We start from the raw sequence: 15,138 nt of genomic DNA on the forward strand, positions 1-15,138 counted from the left end.
GCCAAATCATTTGCGGTTTCGGTGCCGTTATTGGCACCTTTTTCTCTTATCGGCAAAATGCCAATAACACAATTTTTGGCTACCAAAATGTTGGTGCATCTCTAAAAAATGCGCTGCAATTTCACTGTTGGGGGTGCTATTAAGATTAAATGGCAGTGCAGTTTGGCTGCGGGTGGTTGCAGGTGCGGGAACAGGTACGATTTGACTGCTGTTCTGCACCCACAACAGTGTGAACCTAGCCTTACAATCTCCACATGCTCTGTTCTGTAATAGATTTTCTAACAAAGAATGTACCCTCTGGTGCAGCTTTTCTCAATTGGGATTCTCAAAACTCTAGGATTCCTCCAGAGAAAGTTTGACTCTTCCAGTGAACACTAGGGTATTAGGGCCTTTCTCCAATGACCACTAAGCTGGGAGGAGGGCAGATCTTCAATGACCACTCATGTAATTGAGCACTTTACTGACCACCAGTGTATTGGGACACTACACTGACCACCAGGGTACAGGGTGTCAAATACACAGAGTAGCCGATTTCCTTATGCTTGTATTCCTCTATTGATAACTTGCTCTTACAGCGGAGTTCCACCCAAAAGTGGAACTTCCACTCGTTGTAACCGACCCTGCAGGTAAGTGTCCGATTATTAAAAGTCGTCAGCTGCTGGCTTTTAATTTTTGCAGTGGTGGGCGGACCTCTGCTTTTAACTCTGATGCCCTGTGAGCTGTAGTTATAACAACTGTTAGCAGGAATCCTCTAAGATCTGAAAATCCAAGCCACTGAGGCCACAGGATGGTACCCGGGCCTCGCATAGAAGAACAAGGTTTTGCCTGTAAGCCTCTCTTTTGAGGGCTGGACCCCAGGAACCAGGACTCTTTTTGGTCTTGCTACATTACCTAAAGTTGCTCCTGAGGGGTGCTATACAGGTCCAAAGGAGTGGAACCCCTATTAAGGGACCCGGTCTTTGAAGGTTTACTAACGTTGCCTGCCGTGATGGGTGAAGTTTGGATCTGTCTGTTTTCAGCAGTATCCTACAGCGAGGAAAAGGTAAGGGAAAAAGCTTAGGAACTGTAAAAAGTCCACCTATGCCTTTTTCTTCCATATGAAAAATTGTAATGCCTTAAAATCTCAGCAGCTCTGTGTCCAGCTTTAAACCGCATGTGTGTGTCCCAGCAGCAGGAGGGGGTTCTTAATTAAACAGAGGTGTTCCTCTCCCCTCTGTGGGAACTAAGGGGCTGGGGGTACAGCAGATTATTAAAGTGCCTCTGCTTTTGTGCTTAGCACTATGGCTTCCAGACTTACCAGAAAGGTACCAAAAATTCCACCCCCAGGCGCAGGGAACTCCCAGTCATGCCTCCACACTGTCATCCTCTCTGGAGATTCCAGTTATGGCAAGCCAGGGTGAGTCATTGGAACCAATTGGTGGTGCAACTGCTTATCACACTTCAGCCCCTGTATACGTGACTGAAGATGCATGCTTCTTTCAAGCTACCTCTAGCAGAGTCAGCTGATGTTCTGTTTCTTCCTTAGGTTCCTTAAAACCTTCACAGCATTTTCAGGCGTTTCCTGTACATGCACAGAATAGCAAGATTTGGGGTTTTATTCAACAGACCCATTGTAGATCTAAAGAATATAAATCAGTTCCTGAAGATCTGCTCCTTTCAATGGAGTCTATCAGGTCAGTAGTTTCTATCCAACAAGGAGCAGAACTTCTGGCGTCTATCGACATCAGGGATGCATATCTGCATGTCCCTACATTTTCCACTCACTAAAGGTCTTTGCGGTTCGAAGCAGAATAACAGCATTTCAGTTTGTAGCCTTGCCCTTCAGGCCAGCTACAACACCCAGACTGTTCACAAAAGTGCTGGCCCCACCTCTAGTCAGGTTAAGGGCACAGGGCATAACAGTCTTGGGGTACCTAGACCTACTCTATTGCTAATAGACCAATCGATGGCTCGTTTGGAGCAAAGTGTACGCATTACAAACAATTACCTGAAAAATCCGAGTTGGATTCTCAACCTAGAGAAGTCTTCCTTAATACCGCTAAATAAGCTTGAGTATTTGGGTCTGATCATAGATACAGCCCAGAAAAAGGTGTTCTTGCCTCAAGCGAACATCAACTCCATACAAGAGCTGGTGCGGATGGTCAGGTCGAAAGGAAATCCCTCAATTCACCTTTGCATAAGGTTGTTAGGAAAGATGGTGGCTTCATTCAAAGCAGTCCCCTATGCCCAGTTCCATCCGAGACTGTAGCAAAACAGTATCCTGTCTACTTGGAACAAAACGATCCAAGCTTTGGACTTGCCAATGCGGGTGTCCCAAAGCCTCAGTTGGTGGTTACTAACCCAGAATATGCTGAAAGGAAAATCCTTCAGAACAATTATCTGTAAAGCAGTAATGACAGATGCCAGCATTTCAGGCTGGGGAGCAGTACTAGAGAAGACGACTGTCCAGGGACAGTGGTCAAGAACCGAAAGAACCTTGCCCATCAACATCCTAGAGATTCGGGCAGTGCATCTGGCTCTGAAGGCCTGGACTTCCAGGTTAAGGGATTGTCCGGTCAGGATCCAATCCGACAATACCACGGCTGTGGCCTATATCAATCACCAAGGGAGCACCAAGAGTCTCTCAGCGCAGAGAGAGGTGAACCATATTCTAACTTGGGCAGAAAGGAATGTTCCGTGCCTATCAGCAGTCTTCATTCCGGGAGTAGAGAATTGGCAGGCGGACTACTTAAGTCGCCAGCAATTATTCTCAGGGGAATGGTCTCTTCACCCCGACATTTTTTGGGCTGTTTGCCAAAGATGGGGGACTCCAGACGTAGATCTTCTAGCGTCCAGATTCAACATGAAGTTAGTCAACTTTGTGTCCAGGACAAGGGATCCACTCGTATGCGGAATAGATGCGTTGGTGACCCCGTGGGATCAGTTCTCACTGATCTATGCATTCCCCCCTATTCCGTTGCTGCTATGACTTCTTTGCAGGATCAAGCTGGAAAGAAAGCGGTAATTCTGGTAGCACCAGCATGGCCCAGAAGGCCATGGTATGCAGAAATTGTAAAGATGGCGCTGGAGGATACATGGTCCCTTCCACTAAGGCCAGACCTGCTCTCACAGGGGGCGAAATTCCCTCCTACTTTACGAACGCTAAATTTAACGATCTGGCTATTGAAACCCACATTCTGAAGAAACGTGGGCTTTCCGGGTCAGTTATCTCTACTTTGATTAATGCAAGGAAGCCAGCTTCCAGCACTATATATTATAAAGTCTGGAAGGCTTATGTTTCCTGTTGTGAATCCAAGGGTTGGCACCCTTGGAGATATATCATAGGCAGAATTCTTGCCTTTCTACAATTAGGCATAGAGATGAAATTGGCCTTGAGTACTATTAAGAGCCAAGTCTCAGCCTTCTCAATCTTATTTCAAAGACCGCTTGCTACGCATTCTTTAGTCCGGGGTTTTATGCAAAGGATGATGCGGATTAATCCGCCAGTTAAATCACCTTTGAGTCCTTGGGACTTGAACTTAGTTTTGTCAGTGTTACAAAAACAGCCATTTGAACCGATACAGCATATTCCCTTAGTCCTTCTGACAAGGAAGCTGGTGTTCTTGGTTGCCATATCCTCAGCAAGGAGGGTTTCGAAATTGGCTGCTCTTTCGTGCAAAGAGCCATATTTGATTTATTCATGAGGACAGAGTGGTGTTACGCCCTTGTCCAGACTTTTTACCAAAGGTGGTTTCAGGTTTTCACCTGAACCAAGATATTGTCCTGCCATAATTTTTTCCAAAACCATGTTCCAGGGAAGAGAAGTCACTACATTGTCTTGACGTGGTGAGAGCAGTGAAAATCTATTTAAAGACAACTGCTCAGATTCGTAAAACTGATGTCTTATTTATTTTGCCAGTGGGTCCTAAGAAAGGACAGGCAGCGTAGAAATCCACTGTGGCTAAGTGGATTTGGCAAGTTATAATTCAAAATTATAATTTAAGGGGTAAGATTCCCCCTTTTCAAGTTAGGGCGCACTCTACCAGGGCGGTTAGTGCTTCTTGGGCAGTGCATCACCAGTCCTCCGTGGCTCAGATCTGTATGGCTGCAACTTGGTCTTCAGTGCATACAATCACAAAATTTTATCAGGTGGATGTAAGGAGGTATGAGGATATCGCCTTCGGGCGCAGTGTGCTGCAGGCAGCAGTATAAGTCCTCAAGTCTGGAAGCATCCTGCGGGTTGTGTCTCCCTCCCCTCAAGTAGCATTGCTATGGGACGTCCCATTAAGTAATTACTTAAGGCTCTGTGACCCATGATGTACAATAAAGAAAATAGGGTTTTTTATAACCGCTTACCTGTAAAATCCTTTTCTTGGAGTACATCATGGGACACAGAGGTCCCTCCCCTCTTTTGGAATTTAAGTATATTGCTTTGCTACAAAAACTGATGTGCTCCTGGAAGTAGGAGGGGTTATATAGGGAGTGAACTTCCTGTATTGGGTATACCAGTGTCAACACCTGAAGGTGGCCAATAACCCATTAAGTAATTACTTAAGGCTCTGTGTCCCATGATGTACTCCAAGAAAAGGATTTTACAGGTAAGCTGTTCTAAAAATCCTATTTTTAATTGAACAAGCTGAAGTTTAAAGCCAATTGGCCACCACACAGCTGCACCAGATTATGAGTGCTCTAGTTTTAGTAAATCACCCCCAATATGTCTCTTCTGCAATAATGTTTTAACTTCCTGCTCAGTTTTTTTACAACTTTCTTTAGAATGTACACTGAACTGTGCATGTGGGGTTCAATGCACATTCTTAGCACGTCTTGTTGGGAGGAATAAACTCTTGTGTGCATGCATTGGAGTTGCATAATCTTGGTTTGTGACGTGACGGATCAGAGGTAGCCTGTTGTAAACAAACACAAGTCTGTTTTATATCTGGCAGCCCATGCATCCAGAACGGGTCCACTACAGTCCACTGTAAATATTCATAAAAACCACGTTTGTGACATCTGTGCCTTTCCTCTGTGATTCAGCTTGTGGAGCCACCTCATTTGTGTGAAAGGACCCTTTTGTGTTTTTTTTTTTTTTTTTTTTTTTTGCTCCTGCAACTTTTTAATGTTTTCATTTAATTATGAAAGAATTAGTGTTACTAAACCCAGGACCCTGCATTCACTATATAGAGTCTCCCACAGTACACATAACATTGAAAATGCAATCATTTTAATAAATACAAGCTGCTAAATACCCTTTCTCAAAAGCAGTATATAGCAGTCTTGTGACTTCTTTCAGTGTCTGGCTAAAGCTTTTAGGAGGAGTTTTCATTCTACTCTGACTATTCTATGAGGCTGCAGGACCCCTGACCCTCTGCCTGGACAGTGCTAATTGGCCCTGTGTTGAACCCTTCCAAAAAAAAAAAAACTCTAGTAATACACACCAAACCGAGCATGTGCAGAGTATCTCCTAAGGCTCTATACTATCAGGAGATAGATTGGGAACAGTGGAAGAAGGGGAGTATCAGAGGAGACAGGCTCAAACAGACTTTTTACACAATGCAGAGGATTACAGAGAGTATAACAAGCATTCTTTGCTGCATATACAGACTGATTTTACTGTTGTGGGTTTAATAACACTTTAACTAATGCACATTGACACAGAGACTGTTTCATGTGGTGTAAAGATTAATTCATTTTGTTTTGTCTTTCTAGATCCCTAGTACTGAATGGAATTCAATGGAACTGGGAACAGTTGAGCGCTGGATAAACTACCTCAGAAAAAAGATATTTTCCGATGAATTTTGATGTTTTATTTAGATATAAATGTATTTTTTATTAAAATAAAGTTCTACCTTTTTACAATAACAGGACAATGTTTACTCTTCAGAACAATTCATCTGTATTAGTGTATGGTATTTTTTAGGGTAGCAGATGTTATTAGGAGTTGCCTACCTGTACCACTGAGTTTCCTGCTCATTAAGTTTTTTTTAGGCCTTGTTCACATGGGCCCTGAGGCCGTAAATGGGCTGTTTTTTTTTTTTTTTTTTTTCCAGCTTCTCTAGACTCCAAGTGCTACATGCAGGCAAACTCATCAAGTGTATTAGGATGCAGTGACTGCACAGACAGGTGTGCAGGTGACCAGCCCTGAACGTACAATGTCTTCATTCAGGCTCCTGTTCTCGCATATGCGCAGTGGGAATGAATCACGATCCACTGTGTGTCTAGCAGGTTGCCATAGCGACCGCCTAGCATTGCATAATTTCCAGTTGCGAAATAACATTATGCTAGAAGTGGGGGATGCTCATTGACTCCTGGGATTGATGACACAGCCATCCCTAGCTGGAAATACTGACATGACGGAAGGCAAAAAAAAAAAAAGATCCAAAAATGAATGGGGGTGCAGTCATCTATAATTGCAGCCATTGTTGCAATTTAGGCTGGAACTCCGCTTTAATGATAGTGGCCTCTATGATTAAAGTGGAGTTCCAGCCTAAATTACAACAATGGCTGCAAATATAAATTACTCAACCCCCATTCATGTAAAATCCTATTTCTTTTATTTTTTTTGTCTTTTGTTTGACATTTTTTACCTTTACTGTAGTCTAAAGCCTGTACTTACGTCCAACCTCACATCGGCAAGGTACGTCATATTCGCTTTATAATTGGCTCCATAGCTGTGTCATCAATCCCAGGAGTTAATGGGCATCCCCCACTGCTAGCATCGTGTTATTTCGCAACTGGAAATTACATGATGCTAGGCAGTTGCTATGGCAACCTGCTAGACACACAGTGGCCTACGATTCGTTCCACTGCGCATGTGCAAGATCGAGGCATGCATCCTGGGTAGCCAGCTGTACCTAGAGACTCCCAGCGGGCTTTAGATGCCCACAATCAGGATGGCTGTGTGCTGAATCTGGAGTTTCTAGTAAGTAATGAAAGGGAAACTGAGACCAAAAGCAGTACAATAGATAACACATGCTGATGTATAATCTATGAGCTGTGACGGTCACGGGGGTTATTTAAGAAAAAAAAAAAAATGTCCGGAACTCAACTTTAAGCTCTGCATGGGTGAAACATGTTGGAGGGGCTTTCCTAATTGGTGGAGAGCCAGCTGAAGTCGTTTTGTGATTTACTATATTGGTGTGCAGCCCTGGGAAACATTTGTGGCTATATGGACAGGATTGATGTCAGTGACCCAGCAGCAGTGGTAGAACTGGCCAGTATATCTGACAGGAGCATGTGAGCAGTGCTGCTTTTTATTTGGTTTATATAAGATAGAGGCTGCACTAACTACTTTAAGTTGGAGAGCACACTTCCATTTGAGGTTTGTAACTCTTACATCATACTTCATTCCCTGAATGAACTAAAAATCTGCCAGGGAGACTGAGATTTCTTAAAATGGCAGCAGGTAGCCATAGCTGGGAGTTATGGTGCAGAAATCTCCCAACTGTGGGGTTGATTTACTAAAACTGGAGAGTGCCAAATCTGGTGCAGCTCTGCATGGTAGCCAATCAGCTTCTAACTTTAGCTTGTTCCATTAAGCTTTGACTTAAAAAACCTGGAAGCTGACTTGTTTCTACACAGAACTGCACCAGTTTTTTCACTCTCTGGTTTTAGTAAATCAAACCCTGTGTTTTAAGAAGTTGGTGGATTATTGAACCTGCCATCACCTACCCAAAACATCTATTTGGGTGAAATGACCCCTTAAACATGCACTGAGCAAAATTTCCTGAAATAACTTGAAGCTGAACTCCAGCTGTAAATAAAGCTATAAAACATATATTAACTTACAATAGTGGTAAAGCAAATTAATATAAGTGGCGCTAAAAAAAGTGACACTTGAATAATGATGAAGTAAACGTCCGTTTGTTCAACCTATGTCATGAATACTTATGATATAATCATATAAAATCACCCTGTGTCAGTAATCAAAGTGCTAGTATTAGGTGCAAAAAGTCCACATATGATGAACACCGTGAATGCTGTGCAATTTTCTTAGATTATCCACCACACGTGCCAGTGATTCCTCTCCCATCAGACTCAAAACTCACCGAATAACAATGCCTCACACTCTCGTGTTTTGGCAAGAAAAGCGTGATAAACCCATGAGTAAGTCGATGTGACGAAACATGTCGGGGCGTGGCTGTACGGCAACTATCTGAATCAGCGTGTGACGTAGGACGGGCTGAGCCGAGTCAGGGAGCGGGGATCCAAGCCTGAGACGCGAAGGATAGCGAGTGGTGGTGAGATTCGATCCGCACACCTCAGGTCCACCGTGACCTTTATACATTGGTGTTGGGCGTTTACACAGGAGCATTTGATGTGAAGTTGCTGTGGATTTTGCTCGTTTTAAAGAGATTTATGTGAGTTCAATGATTGAACTGTACACTGGTTATTAAATTTGGTTTTACGTTACTACACTATTAGTGCATTTTTATTTACATGTGGATTGAACCTGATATACACGGATGGATGTTGGATCACTTGTTTAAACCCACTTACGAGGTTTATCACGCTTTTCTTGCCAAAACACGAGAGTGCGAGGCATTGTTATTCGGTGAGATTTGAGTCTGACGGGAGAGGAATCACTGGCACGTGTGGTGTGGTGGATAATCTAAGAAGATTGCACAGCATTCACGGTGTTCATCATATATGGACTTTTTGCACCTAATACTAGCACTTTGATTACTGACACAGAGTGATTTTATATGATTATATCATAAGTATTCATGATATAGGTTGAACAAACGGACGTTTACTTCATCATTATTCAAGTGTCACTTTTTTTAGCGCCACTTATATTAATTTCCTTTACCACTATTGTAGGTAAATATATGTTTTATAGATTTCATGTTTTAAAGTGGCAGCTTGGGGAGTTGGTTACATATACATATTCATTCACTATTTTACACTTTAGCGCAGTGGTGGTGACCCAAGGGTAGCGCGATTGTCTTGGTCATCATCTTTTTTCCATGTAAATAAAGCTAGCCATTAACTCCCGTGCTATTTGGCCCCTTCTGTTCTCTCTACTTTTGCTTGCTTGGATAACACAGTTGCAAATTGTGTACATTAAGCCTTGGTTCACACTATGAACCGCATGTGAATTGCACAGGAACTGCACCACATTCTTGATCAATTCACATGCTATTCAGTGATGTGCGAAACTGCATCGCACCAAAGTCGTGCAAGCATCAATTTTGGAACCGCACTGCAAGCTGATCACATGGTACTTTTGTACCAATTGATATGGGGTGGGCAAACGCAATGCATTTGGGGTGCTGTTAAGATTGAACTGACACCCGCAGCAGATCACAAAGGGCGGTGCGATTTTAATTAGGTGTGAGAAATGTACACAGATCACAGGGTTTCACGCACCGCATTAGGGTGAACTTAGGCAAAGGAATTACAGTAAGAACTCGGATTGCGAGTAACGCGTTTAACGAGCGTTTTGCAATACGAGCTCTTCGTTTTTAAAAAACCCAACTCGGTTTGTGAGCGTTGTCTCGCAAAACGAGCAGGATTTAAGCCTCTGCGGTGTGCAGAACCACATTTGGCCAGGGGTGCGGGGGCGCTGGTGACACTCGGAGCCATCCAGATGCACTCGGAAACACTTGGTTTCCGAGTGTTTCCGAGTCTCTCCGAGTGTTTCCGAATGCATCCGAGCGGTTTCCGAGTGTCTTCGGCACCCTCCACCTCTGGCCACATGTTGTACTGCATACAATAGAAGTCACTGTAGAACGAATTATCTGAGTTTCCATTGACTTCTATGGGAAAACTTGATTTGATATACGAGTGCTTTGGATTACAAGCATTCTTCTGGAACGAATTATGCTCGTAATCCAAGGTACCACCGTATCAGTTTTTTATCTGCAAAATTAATACAGTTCTAGAACATCTTCACGAGACCCATGTGAAAAGCAGACAATGAAGTGTTCATTATACTGAAAATGAGAAACAAGCAAGATGGAAGAAAACCGGTAATGATTGTCCTGTAGAGATATAGAGGTCAGTAGGAGGAACCACATCGTCCAGCAGGGAAACCAAGCATTTGACACACCTGAATGTGTCAGAGCATCAGTGCTGGCAGGTCTGTAACAGAATGAAGATCTCATTTACAGGCTGTTGAGCAAGCATAAAATGGAAAAAAAAAAATTTCCTTTCCATCATCTCACTATGACCAGTTAACCCACAAAAAATTAGTAGCAGATGTCTGTTGTGGAAATTTTATTAAGATGTATTTAATATGTATTGTCACGGTGTCTCCCAGTGTTAGTTCTCCTGCAGCCCGCTCTAAGGAGTGGACTGGGGCAGACTGATGCCAGTTGAGACCCGTTTTGGTAGTGGAAAGCTTCCTGAGGATGCAGAGAAGTGAGTGGGGATATGTCCGCTATCAAAGGGTCCCTGTGCGATGCACAGACTATCGTCTGGGGGGGGGGTGTTCACTCTGCAAAGACATTATCGGTTATGGGGGGGATGCACACTTTTGTCTTTCTGTGTGTCTGATCAGCACATGGAGGGACCATGGCGTGCCCCTGCAGATATTCTCCCATCCACAGGAATGGTAGTATAATCTGGGTATGCATTGTTCTCTGAACAATGCAGAATAAGAATTCACGCCAAACGGTAAAAACGGGAGTCTTGGGTGTGTTATGGTTGGACAGTGTCCATGATTTCAAGGCCTGCCATGTGGTTTCTTTTGTCTTACTGGAGAGCATGGCTTACAGGTACAGGGGGCGGGAAATCATACACACTGCCCTTGCATAGATGCACTCATACACCGCCCTAGTCATTGTTCATTGGTTTAGATCTGTATAACTCCTCCTGTTTGCCTGTGCTTGATTGACTGATTTGTGAAAGCAACCAAGCTCTATTGTTATATGAATAAAGATTGCTCCCATGGTCAGACAGTCGAGCTGTGGAGCTAAGGATGTAAGGGTGGTGGTCATGTCTGTTACCTCGGGAAGATACGGGAAACAGGGTCGTACTAAGATGTATTATACCAAAAGGCTAAAAGTGACATGGATTACGCACGACATGTCTAATATTGAGAGACCAATCTTTTAGATTAAGAAATTCCGGCTAATCGAGTTTACCCTGGTGTTCTGGGGCCCTAGTATGCAAATTGCCAAGAACACCTTAAGACAAAGCTCCACCCAAGCAAAGCTGTTTGTTGTGTGGGTCTCTAGTAGACTTGGGAAAAGTGATTCTTTTTAGTGATTCAAATTATTTGGATCAGTTCAGTGAAATTATTCAATTCGCTGAATCGACTCATGACTCATTTCCTCCAAGCTAAGCTTGGATCATGATCTCCAGTCCTGTGATACACTCAGTCAGTGGCGTCACCAGGTTATTCTGTGCCCTCTCACTAAATTAGCATAGTTGCCAACTGTCCCGATGCTGAAGTGCATTCAAGCAGCTGCTCTGTGTGCTGCTGGGCGGGTTCATGAACACATGTCCATAAAGAAAACTATAATTCTAGATGAGCAGCGCAGCAACCAATAGCGCTGCTCATCTGGGTCAGAGGACGGAGCTGCTGATGTGTTACTCTGCCTCCTGCTGCCTCCTTAGCCAATCGGCAAACCTCTATAACCTGTCCCTTCCCCAGCCCTCCACATTTGAGGGGTGGGGTGGTAGGTATTCTGGTCAGTAGGTGATTTGGGTAGGAGGCACTGTGGTGGGGGAAGAGATGCCAATCAGGCGCTTTGACCACAGGGTTGATGAGGGTGGGAGGAGCTGTAAATGGGAAAGGGAGGGGGGGTTGGTAGTTGAAGGGTGCGGTGAACTAGGTCTTAGGATCTGTAGTGAGGGGGGAGATTTGGTAAAAGGGAGAGCTGTATTGGGGAGGGGAATTTGAGTGGGGGGGGCGCTGTGGTGGAGGGGGGGTGAGATGGGTGTCAGGAGCGTTTTCTGGGTGGTTGAAAGAGAAGGGAGGCGCTGCAACTGAGAAAGAGGGGATGGGGGGGGTAGTGGTTGAACGGTGCTGTAAGGTGGGTGTTAGGCACTGTGGCGAGGGGGTGAATTGGGTGGAATGCGCTGTAATGGATAGATGAGGGCCGAGAGAGGCTTTGATCAGGGAGTTGAGGTGGATCAGTGAGGGGCACTGTGAAGTGGTTGCTGTGGAAGGGGGATAGTGAGGTGGGTGGGTTGGAGGCACTGTGGCAGAGAAAGGGACTATAGTGTATGGTTGAGTGGTGCTATAAGGTGGACTGTAGACCTTACGGGGGGGGGGGGGAGTTAGTGACAAAAGCACTGTGTGGACAGGAAGGCGTGGGGTGTAGACACTTTGGCTGGAAGTTTTGAAGTGGGTGGGAGGCACTATTACTGGAGGGGGTGGGTGTTGTGGCAGGGAAGTGGTGAGGTGGGGGGATTGGAGGTGCTGTGGTAGAGTATGGAGGTGAGGTGGGTAGGAGGCACTGCTTTGCCAGAAGCTTGGAGCAAAATGAGTGAGGTGGGTGGAAGGTGCTTTGGCAGAAGGAGGAACTGTATTGGGAGGGGGGGGGGGGGGGAGATGGCTGTGAGGTGCTTTGACTGGAGGGATGATATGGGCAGGATGAGCTGCAGATGGGAAAGGGGGGTTGGTGGTTGAAGGGTGCTGTGAAGTAGGTGTCAGGCTCTGTGATGACAGTGGTAATTTGGGTGAAAGGTGCTGTGGAGGGGTTAGGTGGATAGCAGATGTTTTTACGAGGGGGTGAAGTGACTGAAAGATGCCGTGTCCAGGGGAGTGAGAGGGTGCTGTGACAGGGTCTTGTGAATTGCTGTAGGAGACGCTGTGGGGGAGAGGGGGCTGGGAGGTACTTTGGCAAGGAGGGTGAGGGGCCCTGTGAGTTTGGATCTATGGCAGGGGTGGTGGAGGCATTTTGGCAGCACAGGGGATGAGGCTGGTGGTTGAGGGGTGTTGTGAGGTGGGTGGTAGGTGTTGTGCTAGGGGGTGAGTTGGGTGGCAGGCACTGCTGAGGATGTGGGGGTGAGGTGGCTGACAGGCGCTTTGAACAGAGGGATAAAATGGGTGGGAGATGCAATGACCGGGAAAGGGGGGGGGGCGACAAGCACTGAGAGTTTGAGACTCTGGAGGGGTGGTGAGATGGAGAGTCTGGAGATGCTGTGACAGAGCATGGGGGGGGGGGGGGGTGAAGGAGAAGGTGGCACTGTGCAGGGATGAGGGAAGTGGCAACCGAGGTGTGGAATTCAGTGAAAGCGAAGTGGTTAGATGGGAGGGAAGCATTATAAGGGAGGAGTGCGGTAGGTGGGAAGCCCTATGACCAGAGGAAGGTCAGCTTGGTGGTTGAGGGGGGCTGTGGATGAATGACAGACGCTGTGGTGGAGGGATGATTCTACTAGTTTATGGCAAGCGATGTGCGCTGCAGTGCGTTATTTGGAGTCTATTGCCCAGTTTGTTCTCTTCTTGTTTCCAGACAATTCACCGTACTCTGGGTGAACAGGTGCTGCTGTCAATCCTCCATAAAGGAGTATGCTCCCTTCCCACATTTTACAGCTGAGCATGCGCACACAGATGGGGCAGCAGCGAAGAGATGTACAGCAAACACTGTAGTCCCAAAATGGACAGTCTACAATCTTTTTAGTACTTTGCACTTAAGAGAACTGTCTAAAGCTTATATTTTAAGCATTTTTCTTTCTACATGAGGTTAGAGACAAGACAGACAAACATACTACAGTGACAGACAGGGGGGAATCTACGGTGAGGCATAAAAGGTGTTTTCCTTGGGTGGAATTTTTCAGGGGGGGTGGTGTCGCCACTATGCAAAAGGGAGTCAGGGACACTATGAGCCAGTGTGGGGAGCAGCTTGGGGGCTCCCTGCAGCGCTTTCAGCGCTGATTCCAGTCCCGGCTCCTCTGCAGTTCCCCACTCCATCCTGCCCACGTGCAGTGGCAGGGAAACCCAGCAGCCCCACCTCCGCCCACCAGGAGTAGACAGTGATTATCGCTAGCGGCTTTACCAGCCGCTTCCGATAGTTGCAAGTGAATCCGGCAGGCTGGTTGTACCCAAGTTGATCGATTGATCAACTTGGTACATTCATCCTGTCCAATAATGGTTCAAATCAGGAACATTCAGCCTGCCCAATAGTGGTTCAGCAGGAACCGGTCAAGATTCGAACCCTGTATGGCTGGCATAATAGTTGTGAGCTATGCTTAATCTCCTACAGTGCTTACATATGAGGATCTTATTATTTAAACAGGCCTATTCTTGCCTGATCCAACAGCAAAATAAAATGGATAAATTTCCCAACCTTCATAATCTAATGTGCAATGGATGCTGCCTGAGTGATTATTTACACACCATACAGTACACTGAGTAGTTATTGCAAGACATGTCACCTGAATATGCACTTCCAAATGTGGTCTACAGATCTGCTAATGCCTAATAAGTGCATTGATCTTCAACAGATTTCAACAAATCTGTATTACCTGGTCACTCAGCACCCTACACAAATGTAAATACAGCTAAACACAGTTATTTGCAAAAAAAAAAAAAAAATCTACCCCACCCAAACAATATCGAAGTGGATAGCATTTTGAGTAGGGGAGTCATGTCCTTCTGAAACACATGTTCTTGTTGCCAAATTGAATATAACATTAACTAATGCCCCGTACACACGGTCGGACTTTGTTCGGACATTCCGACAACAAGATCCTAGGATTTTTTCCGACGGATGTTGGCTCAAACTTGTCTTGCATACACACGGTCACAGAAAGTTGTCGGAAAATCCGATCGTTCTGAACGCGGTGACGTAAAACACGTATGTCGGGACTATAAACGGGGCAGTGGCCAATAGCTTTCATCTCTTTATTTATTCTGAGCATGCGTGGCACTTTGTCCGTCGGATTTGTGTACACACGATCGGAATTTCCGACGGATTTTGTTGTCGGAAAATTATATCTCCTGCTCTCCAACTTTCTGTGTTGGAAAATCCGATGGAAAATGTCCGATGGAGCCCACACACGGTCGGAATTTCCGACAACACGCTCCGATCGGACATTTTCCATCGGAAAATCCGACCGTGTGTACGGGGCATAAGATGTGTATCCACACTTCCTCCTTTGATTAGTGACTTGATATAATAGAGCATACAGACAATGATAGGCGGTCTGCTGAATCCAATCTGCAATCACCAGTTTAAAAAATGGAAATGACCTTGCCTCTGCCTC

General features: G+C 45.3%; 1 protein-coding gene across 6 annotated transcripts in view; it reads left to right on the top strand.

Moving 5' to 3' along the window:
- LOC141147019 (FAST kinase domain-containing protein 1, mitochondrial-like) overlaps positions 1-5,832 on the top strand; it is an 88,092-nt gene extending 82,260 nt beyond the window's left edge. For all 6 annotated transcript variants that reach the window (XM_073633957.1, XM_073633959.1, XM_073633955.1 and 3 more), the window contains one exon: positions 5,686-5,832. In XM_073633957.1, the coding sequence (XP_073490058.1) occupies positions 5,686-5,778 (93 nt within the window). In that variant the 3' untranslated portion in view covers positions 5,779-5,832. The remainder of the gene's footprint in view (positions 1-5,685) is intronic.
- Positions 5,833-15,138: the final 9,306 nt, after the last annotated feature.

Source organism: Aquarana catesbeiana, linkage group LG06, assembly GCF_042186555.1.
Source record: "Aquarana catesbeiana isolate 2022-GZ linkage group LG06, ASM4218655v1, whole genome shotgun sequence".
Lineage (NCBI taxonomy): Eukaryota > Metazoa > Chordata > Amphibia > Anura > Ranidae > Aquarana > Aquarana catesbeiana.